This window comes from Neolamprologus multifasciatus, chromosome 2 (genome assembly GCF_963576455.1).
Source record: "Neolamprologus multifasciatus chromosome 2, fNeoMul1.2, whole genome shotgun sequence".
NCBI lineage: Eukaryota > Metazoa > Chordata > Actinopteri > Cichliformes > Cichlidae > Neolamprologus > Neolamprologus multifasciatus.
The window spans coordinates 26,213,699-26,232,438 of NC_140440.1; the positions used below are offsets into that span (position 1 = coordinate 26,213,699).

At 42.0% G+C, this 18,740-nt stretch overlaps 1 protein-coding gene across 1 annotated transcript in view; it reads right to left on the bottom strand.

Annotated features, from left to right (window-relative positions):
• The window catches only part of col23a1b (collagen type XXIII alpha 1 chain b), a 131,448-nt gene that overhangs the window by 10,778 nt on the left and 101,930 nt on the right, over nucleotides 1-18,740 (bottom strand). Inside the window, exons 6-11 of the mRNA XM_085180313.1 lie at nucleotides 11,846-11,872; nucleotides 11,737-11,763; nucleotides 9,724-9,750; nucleotides 8,826-8,852; nucleotides 5,190-5,249; nucleotides 3,235-3,351 (exon numbers count right to left, since the gene is read on the bottom strand). Of these exons, the coding sequence (XP_085036439.1) occupies nucleotides 3,235-3,351; nucleotides 5,190-5,249; nucleotides 8,826-8,852; nucleotides 9,724-9,750; nucleotides 11,737-11,763; nucleotides 11,846-11,872 (285 nt within the window). The remainder of the gene's footprint in view (nucleotides 1-3,234; nucleotides 3,352-5,189; nucleotides 5,250-8,825; nucleotides 8,853-9,723; nucleotides 9,751-11,736; nucleotides 11,764-11,845; nucleotides 11,873-18,740) is intronic.

Consider the following 18,740-nt stretch of genomic DNA (forward strand, 5'->3'; position numbering starts at 1 on the left):
TTTCTTTGCTTTGACACCCATTCATACAAAAGAAGACTAAACAAGTTTTATTCTGTTTGCAGTTGGATTTGAATTTGAAGCCTTCAAACTGAAGCCTGTGTTTGATGAGCGTTAATCCAGTGAGCACAAACTTCTATCCATCAATGAGCTAACATATTTTTTATTTAGCTAAAAAGATCTTTTTAGCGACTGTCTGCGAGAGCCAGGTGGAAGCAGCTAAACATCTGCTATGAAGTCATTCATGGCGGAGACAGTTTAGAGGGCTCTTGTGCAAGAGCCTCTCTCCATTGCTTCCTCATACACAAATACACACACTACTATCAAGTAGTTGTGTTTACTTGATCGGCCAGTGGACCCTAATAAATGCACGATATAAATTGAAGGTTGTTAACCTTCCATTCAGTAATATGCAGAAGCTGATTAGATGTTCTCCAGCTGGCCAGCGTGCAAGTGTCATCGCGATCCTTCCTACTGCTTTCTGGACCTGTTTTACTTTCGTCTTTTTGGCACTGCTCTTTCTTTCTCATCATATTTCCTTAACAACATCTATCCATCCATACATTCATCAATCCACCTGAACCGACCAATTGCCAATTAACTTGACAATTATCCTGTGGGAAGCCATGCAGGCAGAACATGTAGACCCTGCTGATTGGAAGGTTAAAACCCAATACCTTCTTACTTTAAGGTGACAGAGCTACCCGACAGCATGAGACATTTCATTCTATATAACAGATAAAAAAACGATGGAGGTTTGAGTACACCAGGGCTGGCAGTCTCGCTCACTTTCTCCCGCTTGGCCCTCTTAGACATCTGCCCACAACATGGACTGGCTCTCTGCAGGCCTCTGTGCTTTGTTTTGCTGTTTTGGGGTTTTGCAACTCCTTTAATCAACTTGAAGAGCACATTTGCAATCGACTAGGTTACAGAATGGGCCCCCTTTTCTCTTCGACCCGTCTGTTTTTTGTCATTTTCTGAGCTGCGCTGGCTTTCCCTGCTGTTGGTTCAGCAGTTCTCAAGTGACCCACACCGAAACCAACATTTTTCACTTGAATCCCTTGCTGTCCTCTTGTGCCAGTTGAGGGTAACAGCACATTCATTCCTACACTTGAATAAACAAAAATTACCTTCATAGTCTCCTTCTCTTCAATTCAATAACCACAGCTGCAAGTTTTGCTGCATCTGAACTAGACCCTGGGAAGCAAAAAGTTAATTTTAAGAAACGAAAACGGCCACAGGCGAGGAGTGTACTATTGTCTGGTGAGACCGGCAAACTGCCCATGAACTCACCACAGTGCCATATCAGTTTCAGCGTGCACAGCAACACAGTTGTGGTAGGAGGGTGGGAGAATGTGGATTTGGAAAGGGGGGGGTGTTGGAGAACTTTGTGGCCGCTAACTTACACAAAACAGATGAGGCCAGGAGTAGACTTGCTATTCTGGGACTTCTTTAGGTGAGCCACAGCATGCTGGCAAATCCCAGAAAAATGAGAATAGGGGTTCATTGCCATTTGCTGTGTACACCCTTACCCCTTATGGAGCTACGCAGTTTGCAATCTGTCACAGTGTTGTGGTTAAAGAGTATGATGGGAGTAACAAAGCCACTGATGACTGAGGTGTTCTAAGTGGCTGCAATGCTTGTGGTGTAACCTTAGTTTGACAGCCAGAAGGGATGGAGTAAGAGGAGATCTACAGTGGGGGTGGGAGGGCATTGTTTTTGTTGAGGCGGTGTGGATTTGGCTCTTGTACAATACTGTGCAAAAGTCTTGTGTCATCCATCATTTCTTCAGATTTTACAAGGAAAATGGGAAATACGTGCAGTGATTTATTGAAACTTCAGCAAACACATGGAAATACTGACTTAAATACAAGCCTGAAAGTCAATATTTGGTATCGCCACCTTTATTCTTCACACAGCCTGAACTCTCTTAGGCAGATTTCTTGTCATTTCTTTAAGCAGTCTTCAGGAATAGTTCTTCAGGCTTCTTGGAGAACTTTTGTTCTGTTTTCTGTCAAGATGAGCCTACACTGCTTCGATACTGCTGAGGTCTGAGCTCTGAAGAGGCCAATCCATGACTGATAGTGTTTGTTTTTCTATCCAGGTATGCTTTTACTGGGCGATCGTGGCTCAAGAGTTGTGAGTTTGACTTGTAATCGGAAGGTTGCCGGTTCGAGCTCCTGCTTGGACAGTATCGGTCGTTGTGTCCTTGGGCAAGACACTTCACCCGTTGCCTACTGGTGGTGGTCAGAGGGCCCGGTGGCGCCAGTGTTCGGCAGCCTCGCCTCTGTCAATGCGCCCCAGGGTGGCTGTGGCTACTATCACCAGTGTGTGAATGGGTGGATGACTGAATGTGTAAAGCACTTTGGGGTCCTTAGGGACTAAGCAAAGCACTATACAAATACAGGCCATTTACTGCATTTGCAGTGTGTTTGGAAATGAAGCCATTGCCAGTCAGAAGCTTTTCAGGTTTTTTATTGCATGGAGGATCAAAATCTGACTGTACTTTGCATTGTTCATAATGCCGTCTGTTTTGATGAAATCCTCAACACCGCTGGCTTAATTGCAGCTCCGCTGTGTTTTACAGATGGCTGTAGACACTCACTGTTGTTCCTCTCTGCTGACCTCCTCCGTACATACTGACGATGATATGAACCAAAAATGTCAAACTTGGACTCATCACTCTATACGACATGCTGCCATTTATTTTCAATTAAGTTCTTGTATAATTTACTTCAGCCTTTTTAACTGTTTTTCTTTCTTAAGAATGGCTTACTGACAGCCACCATTCGACTGATGAATCTTCAGTGAATGGCTAGATGCGTCTCTCAGGTCAAGTGCCAGGTTTGCTGGATTTTTTCCATTTCTTTTAGATCCGTTTTTTAGGCCTGTCACTTCTTCTTTTGCCTCAAATTTTTTAAGAACACACCACACACCATGCTGGGATATGCCAAGTTTTTAGCTAAGAGCTCTTTAGAAATCACCTTGTTAGTGCAATTTTAGAAATTTGAACAAATGGTGTTTTTTTTATCGGTCAGGTAAAAGGCCTCCTCTGAAAATAACTGAAAAAGCAGTCAATGTCCACAGAAGAACTTTGAAAGACCTACAGACAGCCTGGAGAACTGTTGCTCGAGACCACTTTGAAAAATAACAAGAAAGTCTGGCTCCTTAGAAGCCAAATGTAAAGAAACGATGGCTAGCTCAAGAAGAGGGGTAGAGATAAAAAGATGCTCTTACTGGCTCTCCGGGAAGACCACGAGGTCCATCTTTTCCAGTGTTCCCAGGGGGGCCACGGGGACCTGGAGGACCTGGGGGACCGGGAGGACCAGCAGGTCCAGCCTGACCCTGATCACCCTGATAAAAAACAAGAAGAGGAAAAAATGCAAAAATAAACTACCAACTACAAACTTGTAATAAATACATTATTAAATACACAAGATAACGTAATATATTAAAATAAATCTCCTTAAACGCCCCCATTAACTGATTTGTTTTTGGCAACAGAAGCAAACACTGACATGCCAGCGACCTGTTAAGGTTATACGGCAAACGTCAAAGAACTACCCCTCAGCTTCTGCAGCTGTCTGTGTGGGCAGTCAAGGTGTATAATCCTTAATCTGTTTATTTATTTACAGTTGCCTTTCTCTCCACCTGATAAACATGACTGCAAAATTCCCTCGTATTTTAGACCCCGTCGAGTTTCCTGAGAAAAATATTTGGTTCTTTATCTGCTAAATGCTCCACATATGTTTAACAGCTAGTTGAGAACACTGTTTGCTGTTTGGTGCTTGAGAGGAAACGCGGGGGCCTACAGTTTCTTTCTCTTTTTGACACAACGACTGCCAGGAAAGAGCAGTGAGAGAACAGGGAGATAAAAGACTCTCCAAAGTTCTGTAGAGCTGAGGGAAACTGCAGAGTTGGGTGATAATTATCTGTGTGTCACTGTAAGCCACGAATCTCACAAACACATTTATTAAGAAAAGCTTTAAATATGCTTTGTGCTATGAGCAGAAATCCCCCAAACTTAACTTGCAATTACTGGCATGCAGCTTGTTAGTTAGTGTGGTTTTGTACCAGGGCACTGGTAATAAAGGACAACAGCAGGAGGAACTGGCCAATAAGAACAGTTTTTATCTGGTGAGTTAGACTGACATTTCAAACAAATCCATGCTGGCAAAACAACTTCATTTGTAAGTGAAAAATACATCTGATCACTGGATTTAAACCACCATCCCACTGCCTATTTAGGCTAAATCAGGCACCAGTTTTGTCTCCACTTTGATGCTATTCTCCCATCCCTACCAACATGTGATGCATTATGGTTTGCTTTGTCAAAAACACTTTCATGAAAATGATATAACCAGTGCCTTAAAGCAGACTAGAACCTCATTCCTATGCACTGATAATTATTTTGTCCCTGTTAGGCTCGAGCTTGAACCAAAGTGATAAAGTGATGTTTTCGACACTGAGGAGTAAGATTAACGAGAACCGCACATTTCTACAGTGTGGGTGGCTCATCTTCCAAAGATGTTTTCCTATGTTTCAAAACGCTTTGGAGCTCTGAATATAAACACTTTTAATTAATCATTCATGGCAATACATTTTTAGTTGACCAAAAGACAAGAAACACAAGATCAATTTCATGCAACATGACTGAAGAATGTGGAAAAAGTGGGAAAGAAGGGAAAACGCTAGTCAGAACACGGAAAGGAAAAGCAGGTTAAAGTGTTAAGGAAACAAAAGGAAAAGCACACATGCCTTTTAGTTGTGGTCTACCTTCAGAAAGAGTCTCTGAAAGCTGTTGGTCGGCTCTCTCGAGAGAAAGCCGTGGTCAGTTCTGGGGAAAACCATCTACGATGCAAAGGGGTGCACCAGTGATGAAAAGAAAAGAAAGGGGAGAAAACAAGGAGAGGGGATACAGAAAAAAGACAGAAGAGGACATGGAGTGGATTAAAATGAGCGCGAGAAGAGCGTCAGTTACATAAGTTGGAAATCAGAGGTCCGCTGTTAACCGTGAGTCCAGAGTTCATGAAAACAAATGCTGCAGGAAAAACAGATAAGAGTTCAACAGCCTCTTAAGCTCCAAGCACAAAGAAAGGAGGGAAAAACTGCAAGAGAGGTGTTTTGCTCCTCTGTCTGCAGGGATAGCGGTAGCTCGGCAGTCCGACAGCAGTTCTCTAAGAGGCACAAACCTTAACAGTGAGAATCTGATTACTGTGCAGGCTTGCATGTGTGCCGTACATAGGAGGACCCTGAAGAGAAGAGGAAAAGATGAACAAGATAGCTTAGCATTACAGTCATGTTTGCAGCTGTTTCAAATCGAATTATATATGCAGTTAAAAACCCATCAGGTGCAAATAAAATGCATCATCGGCAAATCGTGAGACAGACATCCGTAAAATCTGCAAGTAAGGCTTAATAGCTGTCTTTGACCCTTGAAAAATGATTTTGGAGTAGTGTGTGTGTGTGTGTGTGTGTGTGTGTGCACAACATTTAGTGCCTTCCGATCATTCCCACTGTGACCAAACAAAACAGTGGTGGTTTGGCTCTTTCCAGTCAACACAGTAAATGTGTTGATTGTCTGTCAGGCTGAAAGGAGCGGAGTTTTTCTGCTGCCGCAGAGCCTGGAGCACTGTGTCGCTTCTTCGGTTCAGCTCCCTCAAAAACACAAGGGAGGGAGGGAAGGATGGGGAGAAGATCTAAGAGAGGGGGGGTGGGAGAGTGACAGAAGAAGAAGAGCTGCTAGAGAAGGTTCTGCTAACAGGCTCTTGTGAGGGCTGGATGGCTGAGGTTTTTGCACCACCGCAGACTCCACCTCCTCCTCTCCGGGCCTGTGCACCCCTCTCTGCCCACTGTCACAGTCGCTTATTCACACCGTTCCCACCATGAAGACCACTTATGCATATGCTCCTTAAACACTGCATAAGAGAATAGACTGTTTCATGGTGGGTTTCCCCTTTACATTGTTCTCATCAGACTTAAGGCTGATACTAAGACAAATGGCCATTCATCCCTGGAGGCCCGTCTCACTATGGCCTGTTTGCAGATGCTCTCAGGGAGGCAAAGGCAGGATTTGGCAGGGGATCAAACTCTCATCAGAGCTTGTCTTTCAATACAACCCCCAGATGAACCTAAACATGCAGTGACAATGTCCTCCGTATGGATTTGACTGTATGGAGGCTTGGGAAAAATAGCTACCAACTTTACTCCACTCAACAAAAAGTTGCTTTGGAGAAAGACGCAACACTATACATGACCTTTTTCCTCACATGATTTTGGTGGTTCTTTAACATTTTGTTTTAATAACCCTGTTATCCTGTTTTGGTACCCTGGTCTAAGACCAGAATCAGCCTGGAAGAGGCACTAAAAGTGATGGACTGACAGGAAGTGGCACATTGACGGAGATTCGCGGTTGCTTTCTGTTTTCACACATACGCTTATCTGCCCGTAAAGGTCAAAGCTGAACCTTTGAATGCAGTTTTGAAATCCCAGTAAGGTGATAAATGAGCATATTTAATGACCTGAAGACAATCAGACTGTTAAAAATAGTACTGAGCAAGCAAGGGATTTTTGTTTTCTAACCCATCTACAGCCGTATCTGTGACAACCTATATGAGGGAGCCAAACCTCATCCACATCTACAGTAGCTTTAGGAGCTGTTGGGTTTAATTTGAACCAAGCTTGAGGTTTTTGGGGCTGCAGATTTATCCAGGGACATCAAAGCTGCAGAGGCCTGGGCCAAGTGCAATATTTATCATTTGGAATAACTATGTAATGCAAAATGCCAAAGGAGATTTAATTCTTGCGCAAACGATCTGAAAGGATAGGTGGGGAAATCAAATGGCTTACGCCTTGATAGGAATCAGGAATTTCTGTAATTTTTTGAACCGCATCATAAATACTGTTCCGTTGAGTAGCCACATATTTACTCTCCATTTAGCTTTTGGTATAAAACAATAGCCAGTTTAACTCCAATAATCGTAGACTCTTCTGTGATTCCATTACTGGGGTTCAAGTCATAGGAGATGTACTTCCACATTTCTAATCTACAATCCATGCACTACCAGACCTAGGATAAGCAGCTGAAAATGGATGGATGGACAGATCGGTGGTAATAAACACAAGAAACGAATGGCTATGAGAAGATTTTAGAGCCATTAGAAACATGCTTGTAACACATTTTTATGTTCATCCCCACTTTAAAATTCATGTGAAGAAGCGGCTTTATGTGGCATTCTGATCTAAGCGCTCTAAAAAAAACATTCATGGGTATGTGACCTCTTTAAAGATTCGAAACTGTTTACCATGTAAAGAACAGAGGTTTTATTTTCAAACCACACTAAATGAAATGGGAGCTCTCATGGAGGGAGGAATGATATCAGATGAAAAGGCAGCACTGACAACATAGACCAGATGCAGGGTGAGGTTTCTCTGTAATGTTAAAAAAAAGTAGCTTAGCTTGGGTAAGAGACGGGAGCTTTGGCACGCCGCCCCGACCACTGAGGTAACATGGTGAAGGTTTAATGTTTGCTAATAACGTCATTTCTCATGTCTGGCTTTGGAGATGGGCGACCTCATGTGCTGTCAGTGCAGTTGTGTGTGGGGAAGCCACACTGGGTAAACACACGTTTGCTTTTGGATTATTAAAATACTTTGTGTATGCGTTTTATAGACAGACCGAGACTTTTATCCTTATTTATCCCGATTTTTCCCGTATTGCGATAACAAATAAACCATTTAATGGTTTTCAGATGACATAAACACTTTGGAGAAGAAACGTTTCAGTCTCCCTGACATTTGATTTTCAGTATGTGATAGCAGACTAGAAACCAGCTGAGGAAGCTCTACAGTTATAATGAAGCTAAAATACATTAAGCTAATTTCAAGCATAGCTTTTAAAATTGGTGGTTCTGTCTCACAAAAATCATATAAAAGGAGTGTTACCACTCATCTCAGACAGCAGCAAATTAACATACAGACAGCTCTGCATTGGGAAAACTGTAACTCTGGCTCTACTTAACAGAATTTCTATTTACTGACTTAATAACACATTAAAGCTTTGCTACACATGCAATAGCCGAATTTCTAAAATGTCAAGCTTCTGTTTTTCTCTTTAACTTCAACAGGACTGTGTAAAAGCCTCAAGTTACCCGTCATTTCTGTAGGAATCACCTCATTGTGGCAAAAATGATATTTTATGTCTGTCAAACTGTGTTATCTTTGGCAGTTTTCATCGATTCAACTAAAGAAATGTGAACAAATGATGTGTTTTGCGACAGGCGGCTAATAACAAATTGCCTAAGGACACAATCTAAAACTGGTTCTCGGTCCAGTGTTAAGTGGCTTGACAAACAAACAACATCTGGACTGAAAAATGAGTGAAAAGGCAGCCAATGTCCAAATAAAAACTTTGAAAGATCTTTATAAAGCCTTGAGAGCTATTGCTCAAGACCACTTTAACAATGAGAAGACAGTCTGGCTCCTTGGAAGCGAAATATGATAAAAATGAGGGTTGGCTCCAGACTTTTGCACAGTACTGTATGTCCTTTGTTTCAGTAGGAAAGTGCGGCTTATGACCTTTAAAAAGGGTGAATGTTTAAGAAGAACACTAACAGACAAAAATTCAAAATAAAAGGAGAACAAAAACTGGAAGTAAGGTTTAAATGGAAGGTCATTTTTAAATTACACAGAGAAAAAAAAACATATAAAGGACAGCATCTTTTCTCCAGAGTCAGCTGCAGTGAGGACATAGTTTCCAAAATGTGCATATAACAGCCAAAAACAACATATTTAACCTTCTCTGATGAATACAGAAAACACAGACTTACCCTTGGCCCAATGTCTCCTTGGTCACCCTGGAGGAAAAACAGGAAAATAACAATTGTCAGCAGTTATTAGCCCTGTATATGTGCAGCAGACCAGTTATCCAAAAGAGCTCAGCTACTGTGGAGCAGCGATGACAGACAGGCTTAAAATGGAAGATTTGGTTTTGGGAAGGAAGTGGTTCAAAGGTCATCTGTCTCCTAAACAGCTCAGCGTTTTGACATTTATTGTATAAATCATTTGGTAGGCCATAAATCATCCGACAGCACAATATCAATGAAGTCGAAATGCGGAGTGCACATGCTGAACACAGCTGATTTCTGATCAACTTTTTGGAGTTCATGTTCTCATCACAGGGCTACTAGCATGATTGCATGAAGTGAGCCAATTTTCCGAACCTCAGCTTCATCTGTCAGATGCAATCGCCTCATTAATCAGGCTGATTCCCGCTCTGACAGATGCACTTTAATGCAGTTGTGTCGCCCTCCTGATTCTGCTAAAACGCAGTCTCGAACATATACACGCAGCCAACCAGCAGCGTGGAGAGAAACGACCACACGACGAGGCTCCTCTTGCCAGCACTTACAGCTCTTACGGTTGCTAAGATCTTAGGCTGGGCAGAGGTTCACAGAGCGGGAAAACATCTGGCTATCATCGAGCTTTGCGGAAGGCCCGTAAACCTGCTTAGTACCTTGACGTGAGAATGTGCAGAGACACATGAGCTCCCGCATAGCTAAATGTAATCTACGGCTCTTTTGATGGACACGCAGCGAAAACTCGAATGTGGGAGGGCGACGGCAAGGTTGTCCGAGCACCTTCTGCCCATAAATAAATGTTCAAAATACACTCGTACACTGCATTGACTTGTCTAGAAAGGCTTTTGAAATCCATATTGAAGCATACCTTTTCTCCCTTGGGTCCGGATGGTCCCTGTGGGAGGAGAAAATCAGAGACACTTGGTCAAGATAAATCAGTTATCTCACGCACCTTCAGAAGGGAGCTTTCAATCAAACGGTAAGACAAGGCAGTTATTCTGCTTAATGGATTCATGGCATTGAGACCGCTCAATCCAAACATCACTTTTGTCTGAGTGTATTTCACAGTAAGAATAACCAATCAAGCTTGTCCCAAGAATCCCTTTTAAGAGTGCTCTTTGAGAGATAAAAGTTTTCTCAGAGATAAAACCTTTGTTCCTCCATCTGTGACTCTTGGGAGCTCTTGAGATGTTTTAGATGAGGAATGCTGAAACGCTAACTAAAAACACGGGGTATCAAACATCCCTGTGCGATCCTACACTGGTGCACGGTTCCACTTTGTGACAGCTTCAAATCCTCATATGAGCTCTATATATGAGGCAGGGCCTTTGTCCATTTCTGTGTTGGGCCATGACTCAGTATGCTGCTGCTGTTGCTGCTGGTGGTGGTGGTAAGGAGCATAAGGATGCCAAATGTGAAAGCACAAGCGGCAAACTGACTGCAGGCCCTCTGCGACTGTGACAGGCAGAAGAATAAGAGGTGGAAAGCATCCGCCGTCCATCTGTGACAACAATGGACAGATCGTACCTCTTAAAGCCAAGTCACCACTTAGGTTAGACCCTTCGCACTCAACTTGTCCCCTCTGTCTGCCGTTTCTCAGTCCCCTGGTTCCAAATCTGCCTTGAAATGTTTTGAAGGCTTTCACTCTATTTTGTACCTTCTTCCATTACTTCTTTCATCTGGCGACAGTTTTATCTTAGGGCTATAAACGCGTTCAAGAGCACAACAGCGAAGATGACAAGCAGTGTGTCAATGTGACTATGACAGAGCTTACCTCCAGTGCTGCTCGCTCTTTTGTTCAAAGAGCGAGCGGAAGAAAGCCTTTAACTCAGAGCCAAGCCACAAATTGTTCAAACAAGACTAACTTTACAGTCAACTTCCTCATTCTAAAACACAACAAAAAAAAACAGTTGAATTTCAATAAACTGATTTCCCATCTGGTTTAATTTCATTTATTGTGTATTTTATGTGCAGGAATGGCATTTTAAAAGGGGAAATGATTTAAAAAAATCTTTAGTTTTCCAATTGATTCAAAAAGAAAAAAACAAACAAATGCCAGCTCATAAAAACCTCATTATTAATTTTGGAAACAGAAGTCCCTCAAAGATGAAAAATGTGCTACATGTTTTCCCCCTTTATTATGTTGTTTTCATGCCCCCCACCCTTTGGGTTTGCAGGCAACTTTGGTCATGAGTCACGCCTTCTGAGGGTTTTATGCCAGACCCTTGTTGATGGGGAGAAACCTATTAAAGGATACACCCAGCCTCAGGACTCCTTTCACAGGAACAGGAACAGCTTAATGGTGTTTGGAGAGGAACAGCTTTCATTATGCTGCGAGGGGGTTTACATTTCAGCTGATGACTTATGCCTCTTGTGGGTGAGCGCTGCGATGTGCTGAAGGAGGGGCGGAGGGGGCACAATAATGACTTTTTAAAGAGTCTCTGTTTGAAGGTTATAAACTAATCTCTTTCTTACTTTCCCAAATGGTGTGTAACCCATTCGCTCTGCTTCACCTGTTTCCACGCTGCACCTGGGCGTGCCTCTGAGTGCACCAGCATTTCAGGCGCGAGTTGATGGATGGGAGTGCAAAGGGGATTTCAACACTCAGCTCAGCTGAGCCCAGACTACCCCCGTGGCTGTGAGCCAATTGGGATGACTTAAGAGGTGGAACAGGAAGTAAGATGGCTACCGGGTTTTTCACGCACTTGCAGTGACTCCTCAGGGCGAGTAAAAATGATTGATGAGGTATAGCAAACTCTCACCGGTCTTACAGGACAAATGCAGAGTCCAGCTGGATTTATAATAGGAAAAATCTTTAAATAAGAACTGAATAAATTAAATTAAATAAGAAAGTAAGAATAAGAGGCGTGTGACGGTGTACCTGGCTTCCCTTCAGACCTGGTGGACCCTGAGAGGAAAGAAAACAGAGTTAAAAATCAAACTTGTTTCTTTCTTGGGCATACTTGACAAATTTGGCTGAGAATACTCACTGGTTTGCCATCTAAGCCAAGTGGACCCTGTTGGGAAAGAAACAAAGAGAAATTATGACCAACACAAAGTCTCGAGAGCCCTGTCGCCACTGAACCACTTTAGGGGCTTCATTTATAAAAATGACTCAAACAGGAATAAGCAGTCATTTATAAAAACCTTACTCTGACATGGAAATGTAGTGTAGACTTTAGTTATTTTCCTGTCAATTATGTAAGAGCTATTGCAATTTTGGACACACATGCCTCCACGCCTGCCGTGAACTTTATGCTTTATGATAGGAATTATCAATAAATTGCCAGACGAAAGGTGTTTTGAATTATAAGCAGGATGCAGTGTTCTGTAATTCATATATCAAATTAGAGACACGTAACCACAGCTGCTTTTGTGTTGAGACGTTTTTAAAAAAGCCAAACACGCTTTTAGGAGGATGAAATTTTTTGGTGCACAATGATTTCATCTCAGAAGGAGTTTGCTTTTCTTTTTTGGTACATGCACTCAAAAAAAAAAAAAGACTGCTGTCTTTAGCACGAGGCTATAATTTGGAGTAAATTGAAATATATAAAACCAAAAGTTTATTTATTTAAATAATGAATCATTATGGAAAATAATTTTGGTATTAGCCAATCAATAAAAAGTCATTTTTCTAGATTTCATTAAATTTTGAAAGTTTGACATTATAGTTGCATAACAAAATTACACAGAAAATATCTCTCTCTCTCTCTCTCTCTCTCTCTCTCTCTATATATATATATATATATATATATATATATAGATATAGATATAGATATAGATATATAGATATAGATATAGATATATATATATATATATATATATATATATATATATATATATCTATATATCTATATATATATATATATATATATATATATATATATATATATATATATATATATATATATATACATGCTAAAGCCTCCTTTGTGGCATTATATAGGTATCTTTTAACAATGAGGGAAAGATGTTATAAAATATAAAATCATGTAGAAAGTATGAGAACATTTTTATAAATGAAGCCCAAGTAATAGCGACATGACAGCTTATCTTGTGTTGGGAACATTATATGAATGCACACTGGCCCACTGCTTGTTGAGAGTCACATTAAAGCAAAGGCACCTCTCTCAGTAAAGAATTGAAGCCAGAAGAAGGTAAGCTCCACACTGTCATTTTTAAGTGTCGTTTTTGTGCCGATCAAGTTGTGATTTGTAGGCTCTAGAGATTTCACCTTCCCTCAGAGCAATTCCAGCAATTTCTCCTTGTTTGCCGTGTTTATGCTAATTAAACTAAGCCAGGCACTTTTGTCTGGAGCTTATACTTAACCTGCAGACATGAGAATGGTATCAATCTTTTCATTAGACTCTCAACAAGAAAGAAAATAGGCCTATTTAAAAAAAAAGAAGAAGAAGAAGAAAAAAGTGCTCCTTTAATTACTGGTTTAATAAGGCATAATGAGCCAATAATTAAACTTGCAGGTCACCCTACCGAGTCTGCTGTGAATGAAGCGTTGCTTCAAAACACTGAAGGCACTATTTGTTTTCAGTCCACGGACAAGACAATCTTTCCTCAGCAAGATACCCTACACCAGCTGTTACTTATTAGTATTTCAGAATGTTTTAGTCTTGTCTCCATATCGCTTATGAAAAAATGTAAATTGTGTTAGTGTTGGAAAAAGCAATTAAGTGGATTTGTAGAGGCAAACATTTCAAGAGAGGACAGCAAAAATAACCGAAACTTCAGAGTGAAAAAGTAGGAAAAAGAAGGTTTTTCATTTTTGTATTTAAGTAAATGTGTAGGTCTATGTATATCCTGCCCTGTGTGTGTGTGTGTGTGCGCACAAGTAACACTCAGATAAAGGCCTCCAAGGCTATGTGCTGTATAATTATATTACTTGAGTGGATTTGTTCCAGTTGCATCAATTTGACACACACCCCCACATCTCCTGTGTGTGTGTGTGTTTGTGGTGCTGAGATTATACAACAGGCAGTTAAGAAAGTCCCTATTCATCCACTCTCCAGCACTGAAGCAGCAGTTGGAGATGTCCACTTTGTTTACATCGATAAAAACAACTAACAAGCAGTCACTGGACTTCTTCTACGCTCAGTTCAAAGGCGCTCAAATCTTTGGATTACTTAAACATGAAGGAAGAGCCGGCTCTTGGATCAAACTTTCCTGACAAACACTTATATGTGATGTATGTGGTAAGGGCTAATGTTGACTTCCTGCCGCCTTCCTTCTTAACAACCCCACTCTATGTTAAGCTAACTGTTTTTACAGGGTCCCTTAAGTACTGGCTTGCTCAACTGTTCACAGTCCTGGTGGCTTTCCAGGGTGGAAACCATCATTAACAATAATCACTTCTGGCCTTGGATGGCACACACAAGTCTTGGCTTTTCTCATGATCTCCTGATTTACCAGCCCCACGGTTGCAACCCTACCACAGTCTCATCTTGGCCTGCTTTGCTGGATGGGCAGTAGGTACAGAGAGGGAGCGATACGTGAAGCTGCTCTCGTTACCCGCTCATCTGATCATTTACTGCTTTGCTTTTGCCTCATAATTTGCCAGCGTGGCTACAGACTGCTGTCAAACTTGAAAGCAGCCTGTAAAAGAGATTTATAAAAAAGCATAAAAAGTGCGTCTTTACAGAATGTCTTTTTGATTAAGGAACCCTTGTGAAGTCAGCAGTAGGTAGCCGAGACCAGGGTGGAACAAATGACTGGGACCAATTGGACGGCAATAATTTCACCATGACTGTCCAAAGTTCAGAGGAGTGTGAAGACTAAATATGAAATGCTCCTTATATCCTTCACTGAATGCAGCACAGGACAGCTGGATGTCCACCGCTCTATTAAAAACAACATCCTGAGTTTCCCATGAGAATTTCAAATGTCCCTCATGCACACTAAGCTCTACCATGTATACATACATCTATGCAGGGACATCTCTGCATCTGGGAGCGTTTATGGGGGTCTGGCTCCTTCAAGACTCGTCAGGATGAGCAGGAGAGGTGAACAATGCGAGGTCAGCGGCTGCTGCACAATCTAAAAGGGACTGATTTATGGCTGCTAACAAGCGACAAAGAGCCTTATGAATTGTGGGTACAACTGCTGCTTGGGTCTTTTTCTTTGCGACGAGATGTGTGTGAAAGGTTTATTTTCAGTAATAAAACCCTGTAGCTAATGTCTGACATCGGACTGCTTGCATTAATAAGTAGTAGCATAGAATTTCTACTAACTTGAGGAATTGCTAGAGCTGCCTGAAGCAATATTTCATGCAACGAGCAGTGGAGAGAGCTCTGGTATGTCTGGTAATAAAATACTTTAAAATATACAAGCTTCATTAAATCAGCAATAGAAATAAGAGTCGGTGTTCACTGAAAACCAATGACAAAATGTGTTTCAATAACTATGAAACAAACAAAATCAAAGGGAGTTAGGTACCTTATCTATTGTCTTTTTTTCAAATATAATAGCTTAACTTTAAAACACTCTGCAAGGCATGAAACGTGTGCTGGAATTTAAATAAAACTAGGCTGAACTAAAAAAACACGAGCGCTGTGGTGGGTTTCAGTGTTGGGGTGAGGGGCTGCTGCTAAATTTCTGCATCTCAAACCACAAACGGATCGGCTGGAGAAGAAAGGGAGGGAAGGATGGAGGGTAAAAGAACACAAAAGGCAAAAAATAAAATAAAAAAATAGGAGATTAATGTTTAGAAAAAGTGAGAAAAAGAGCTGGAGATTACCGCCAAAACCTCAAGTGAATGTGGGAGAAAACAAAATAAAGAACCACACTCGCATAAAAAGAACTTGTATTTCTAGTCTGCAGCGCCACATTATCCTGCAGCATCCCTCAGCAGGTAAAACAACAAAAAAACCGCTTTGACTCACATTCCCATCAATTAGAAGGCTGTTAAATAGATCTCTGGGAAATAACATGGCCTGCAGGAGGGCACATGTCTGTGTTTGCTTATGTGTGAATGCACGCGTTGATTCAGGCGTGTGTCTGTTTGCATGCGCTCGTCTCTTAATCCCGGTGAAAGAAGCCGCAGGCTGTTTTAGCTGCCTTTACTGTACTCCCTATGGTGCAGACTGCTAATTATCCACGAGGGTGTGATTGTCGAGGATGCAGCACGAAAAGCTGTTGTCTGCACATCAGAGCCGGCGTCTCAGCGAGAATCGCACGCTGCATATGCTGCAAACTGCAGGCTCAACAAACTTTTATGGCATTAAGGTGAAGGTGAGATAGTGAGAGAGCGCTTTCCTCTTTCTCTTCCTGGGATATGATTAATTTTTTCCTCTTGAGGCTGCCCATGAAAACCTTTGTTTAATGTCACCACAGGGACAGAAATCGGTGTTAGCTCTACATGTGTAGATACGCGGCTCTTAGAAATAGTCAGTGGCTACAAACAGAACCAAAGCGCACAATAAAGCATACCAGAGTGCTGTTTGTTTGGGACAGAAAATTGCCAACATGTTGCCGGGTGCCCGTCAGGCTTTGATCTGCGCCCTGCAGCCTTGAAGGCTGAACAATGGTGAGCTTGGGCCCTTCTCGCTGACCGAGGTCCACTGTCTGTCTCAGTGTTGCACTCGCAAATAAACACACTTGTGGCCGGGCATGCTGCACATGTGAAAAGGAGTCAGTTGGTGTGTGTGGGTATGTGTTTACCCCTCTGCCCTGCTGTTAGCCTGCCTGACTGTGATTATTTGACAGGGGAAAGACTCTTTTCTGAAGCTCGCCTTGGCTGTGATTTATGAGAGGAAGAAGTGGCAAGGGTTACATGAGGGGAGAAAACATACATGAGCACGCGCAAAAAACACACGCACATCGTAGTGTTATGCTTGAGAGACACGCAAACCGCATTTCATTAACACTGTTTATCATACAACTGATGATTCTCTGGAAGTGGGCTGCTGCATGAATTAGTCTGATGAATTCAACATGTGTATGCCACCTAAATGAAGTGCAGCTCATGTGCACTCACACTGCACACATGCATGCAGTTTCTTTAACAGGTCTTCAGTGGTGGAGGAAGGGATACAATGTTTTTTCGACCAGTATTTCTTTTTAAATTCCAATATTTTAAAGTTGACAACTTGGATTCAGGATCAAGTCCCAGCTGTGGAACAGAGGACCTGATCTTCACCCTTGCAGAACTTCTGGATAATTCACAGAGGTTTGAATGTTGAAGCTAGGTGTGTTTTGGTGGCTTGGAGAATGGTTATGACCAGGTCCCCCGGGAGCACCTGTTGGGGGAACTGCAGGAATAAGCGGTTTGCGAGTCAGTTGTCATGGGCCATCATGCCCTCGTAAAACCAAGTGTATCCACTTACTCTCTGCAAAGTCGGGCCTGTTTTCACTGGAGTTTGACTCTGCTAGGATTCCCTCTTGTCTTAAGTCCTGTTTGAGGACGTAGCAAGGCTTAGGAGGGCATGTGCCTTGGGAACCTCCCTGCAACCTTCCTCATGCAGATGATGTGGTTCTGTTGGCTTCATGTTCGGGTAGGATATGAAAGAGGATGGACCAAGCGATGGAATTCCAGCATCTTGAAATCTTATTCATGAGTAACGGAACGTGGAGTGTGACATGGACTGTTGTGGTGAAGAGAGAACTGAACCGAAAGTTGAGGCTTTTCCAAATCATCAATCTATCTAAGATCCGACCCTAATCTATTGTCACGGCATAAATGACTGAGAGTAGGGCTGCAAATACAAGCTGCAAATGCATGAGTTTCCTCTGTAGGATGGCTGGACTCAGCTTCAGACCCACTGTCAGATGCTACACTGCTGCTGCGGGTCCTGGGTTCCTCCTGGTGGATAACAATAACTGGACTCATGAGCCGTCATATGCAGATAGTTCCTGGAGGATGAAGGAATTGATACCACTGACTGGGCCCCCCGTTTGCCTGACCTAAATCCAGTCGAACACCTCTGGGACGTCATGTTTCAGTCCTTTTCAGCAGTGTACATTTCATCTGGCTTGAGAACAGCTCAGGTTCTCCTCAAGTTTGGATGAATTGGAAACTGTTGCTGGTGAGAAGGATGTTTGCCTAGTCTGCTTCAACTGAAACCCAACTCAGGACAAATTGAAGATAACGGATTGATGGAAAAATTGCAATATCAAAATGTAAAAAATAGTTGGGTACACTCCAAACCAACCAAGGTTAAGTATCAAAAGTAGCAGTACACAGTATTCAAAGGCCATTAAAGGGTACAAAAACGTGTATTTAAAAAAATGCCTCTAAACTGCAGTGCAGGAGAATAAATTGCAGCAGAAAATTGTATTACCAGTAAATCAGGGACAAGTACCTCTAATTAGTACTTGATTAGATGTCCTTTGTTTCTTTGGACTTCCACAGCTGTTATTATCATCTTGTTGAACTGTTTGCTAGTTTGTACACTTACAGACTTTTGGCTCGGGAGGGTTAAAAGCTTGAACTGCATTGTATGTAATTCAGAGAGACATAATAGGGGTGAGAGAGGACATGAAAAAACACTGGGAAGCAATCTAGCTGTTTGTTTAAGGAATGGAAACAAAGAGAAAAAAAAAAGTCTTGTTGGCAAAAATCTCTGGCACAATGCAGTTAGCAGCGCAGCGGTCTCCGGTAACCCACTTGTCTCATTTGTGCTGATTGCCCTCCTCATATATGAGCATCTGAGAGAAAATACTGGTGTGAAAACACATCTAGCACTCACATCCACACACATACCTCTGACCACTTCCACAGTCCTGGCCTTTGTTACAGAGACATACGTAAACAATAGGTGGTTTGGACGGAGGCCGCACACATGTGGCCTCCACACATGTGCACACAGACACACAAACATTGATACCCAACAGGAAGAACGGCCCTTTTTAAAGTCAGATGTTTGAAATTCTATC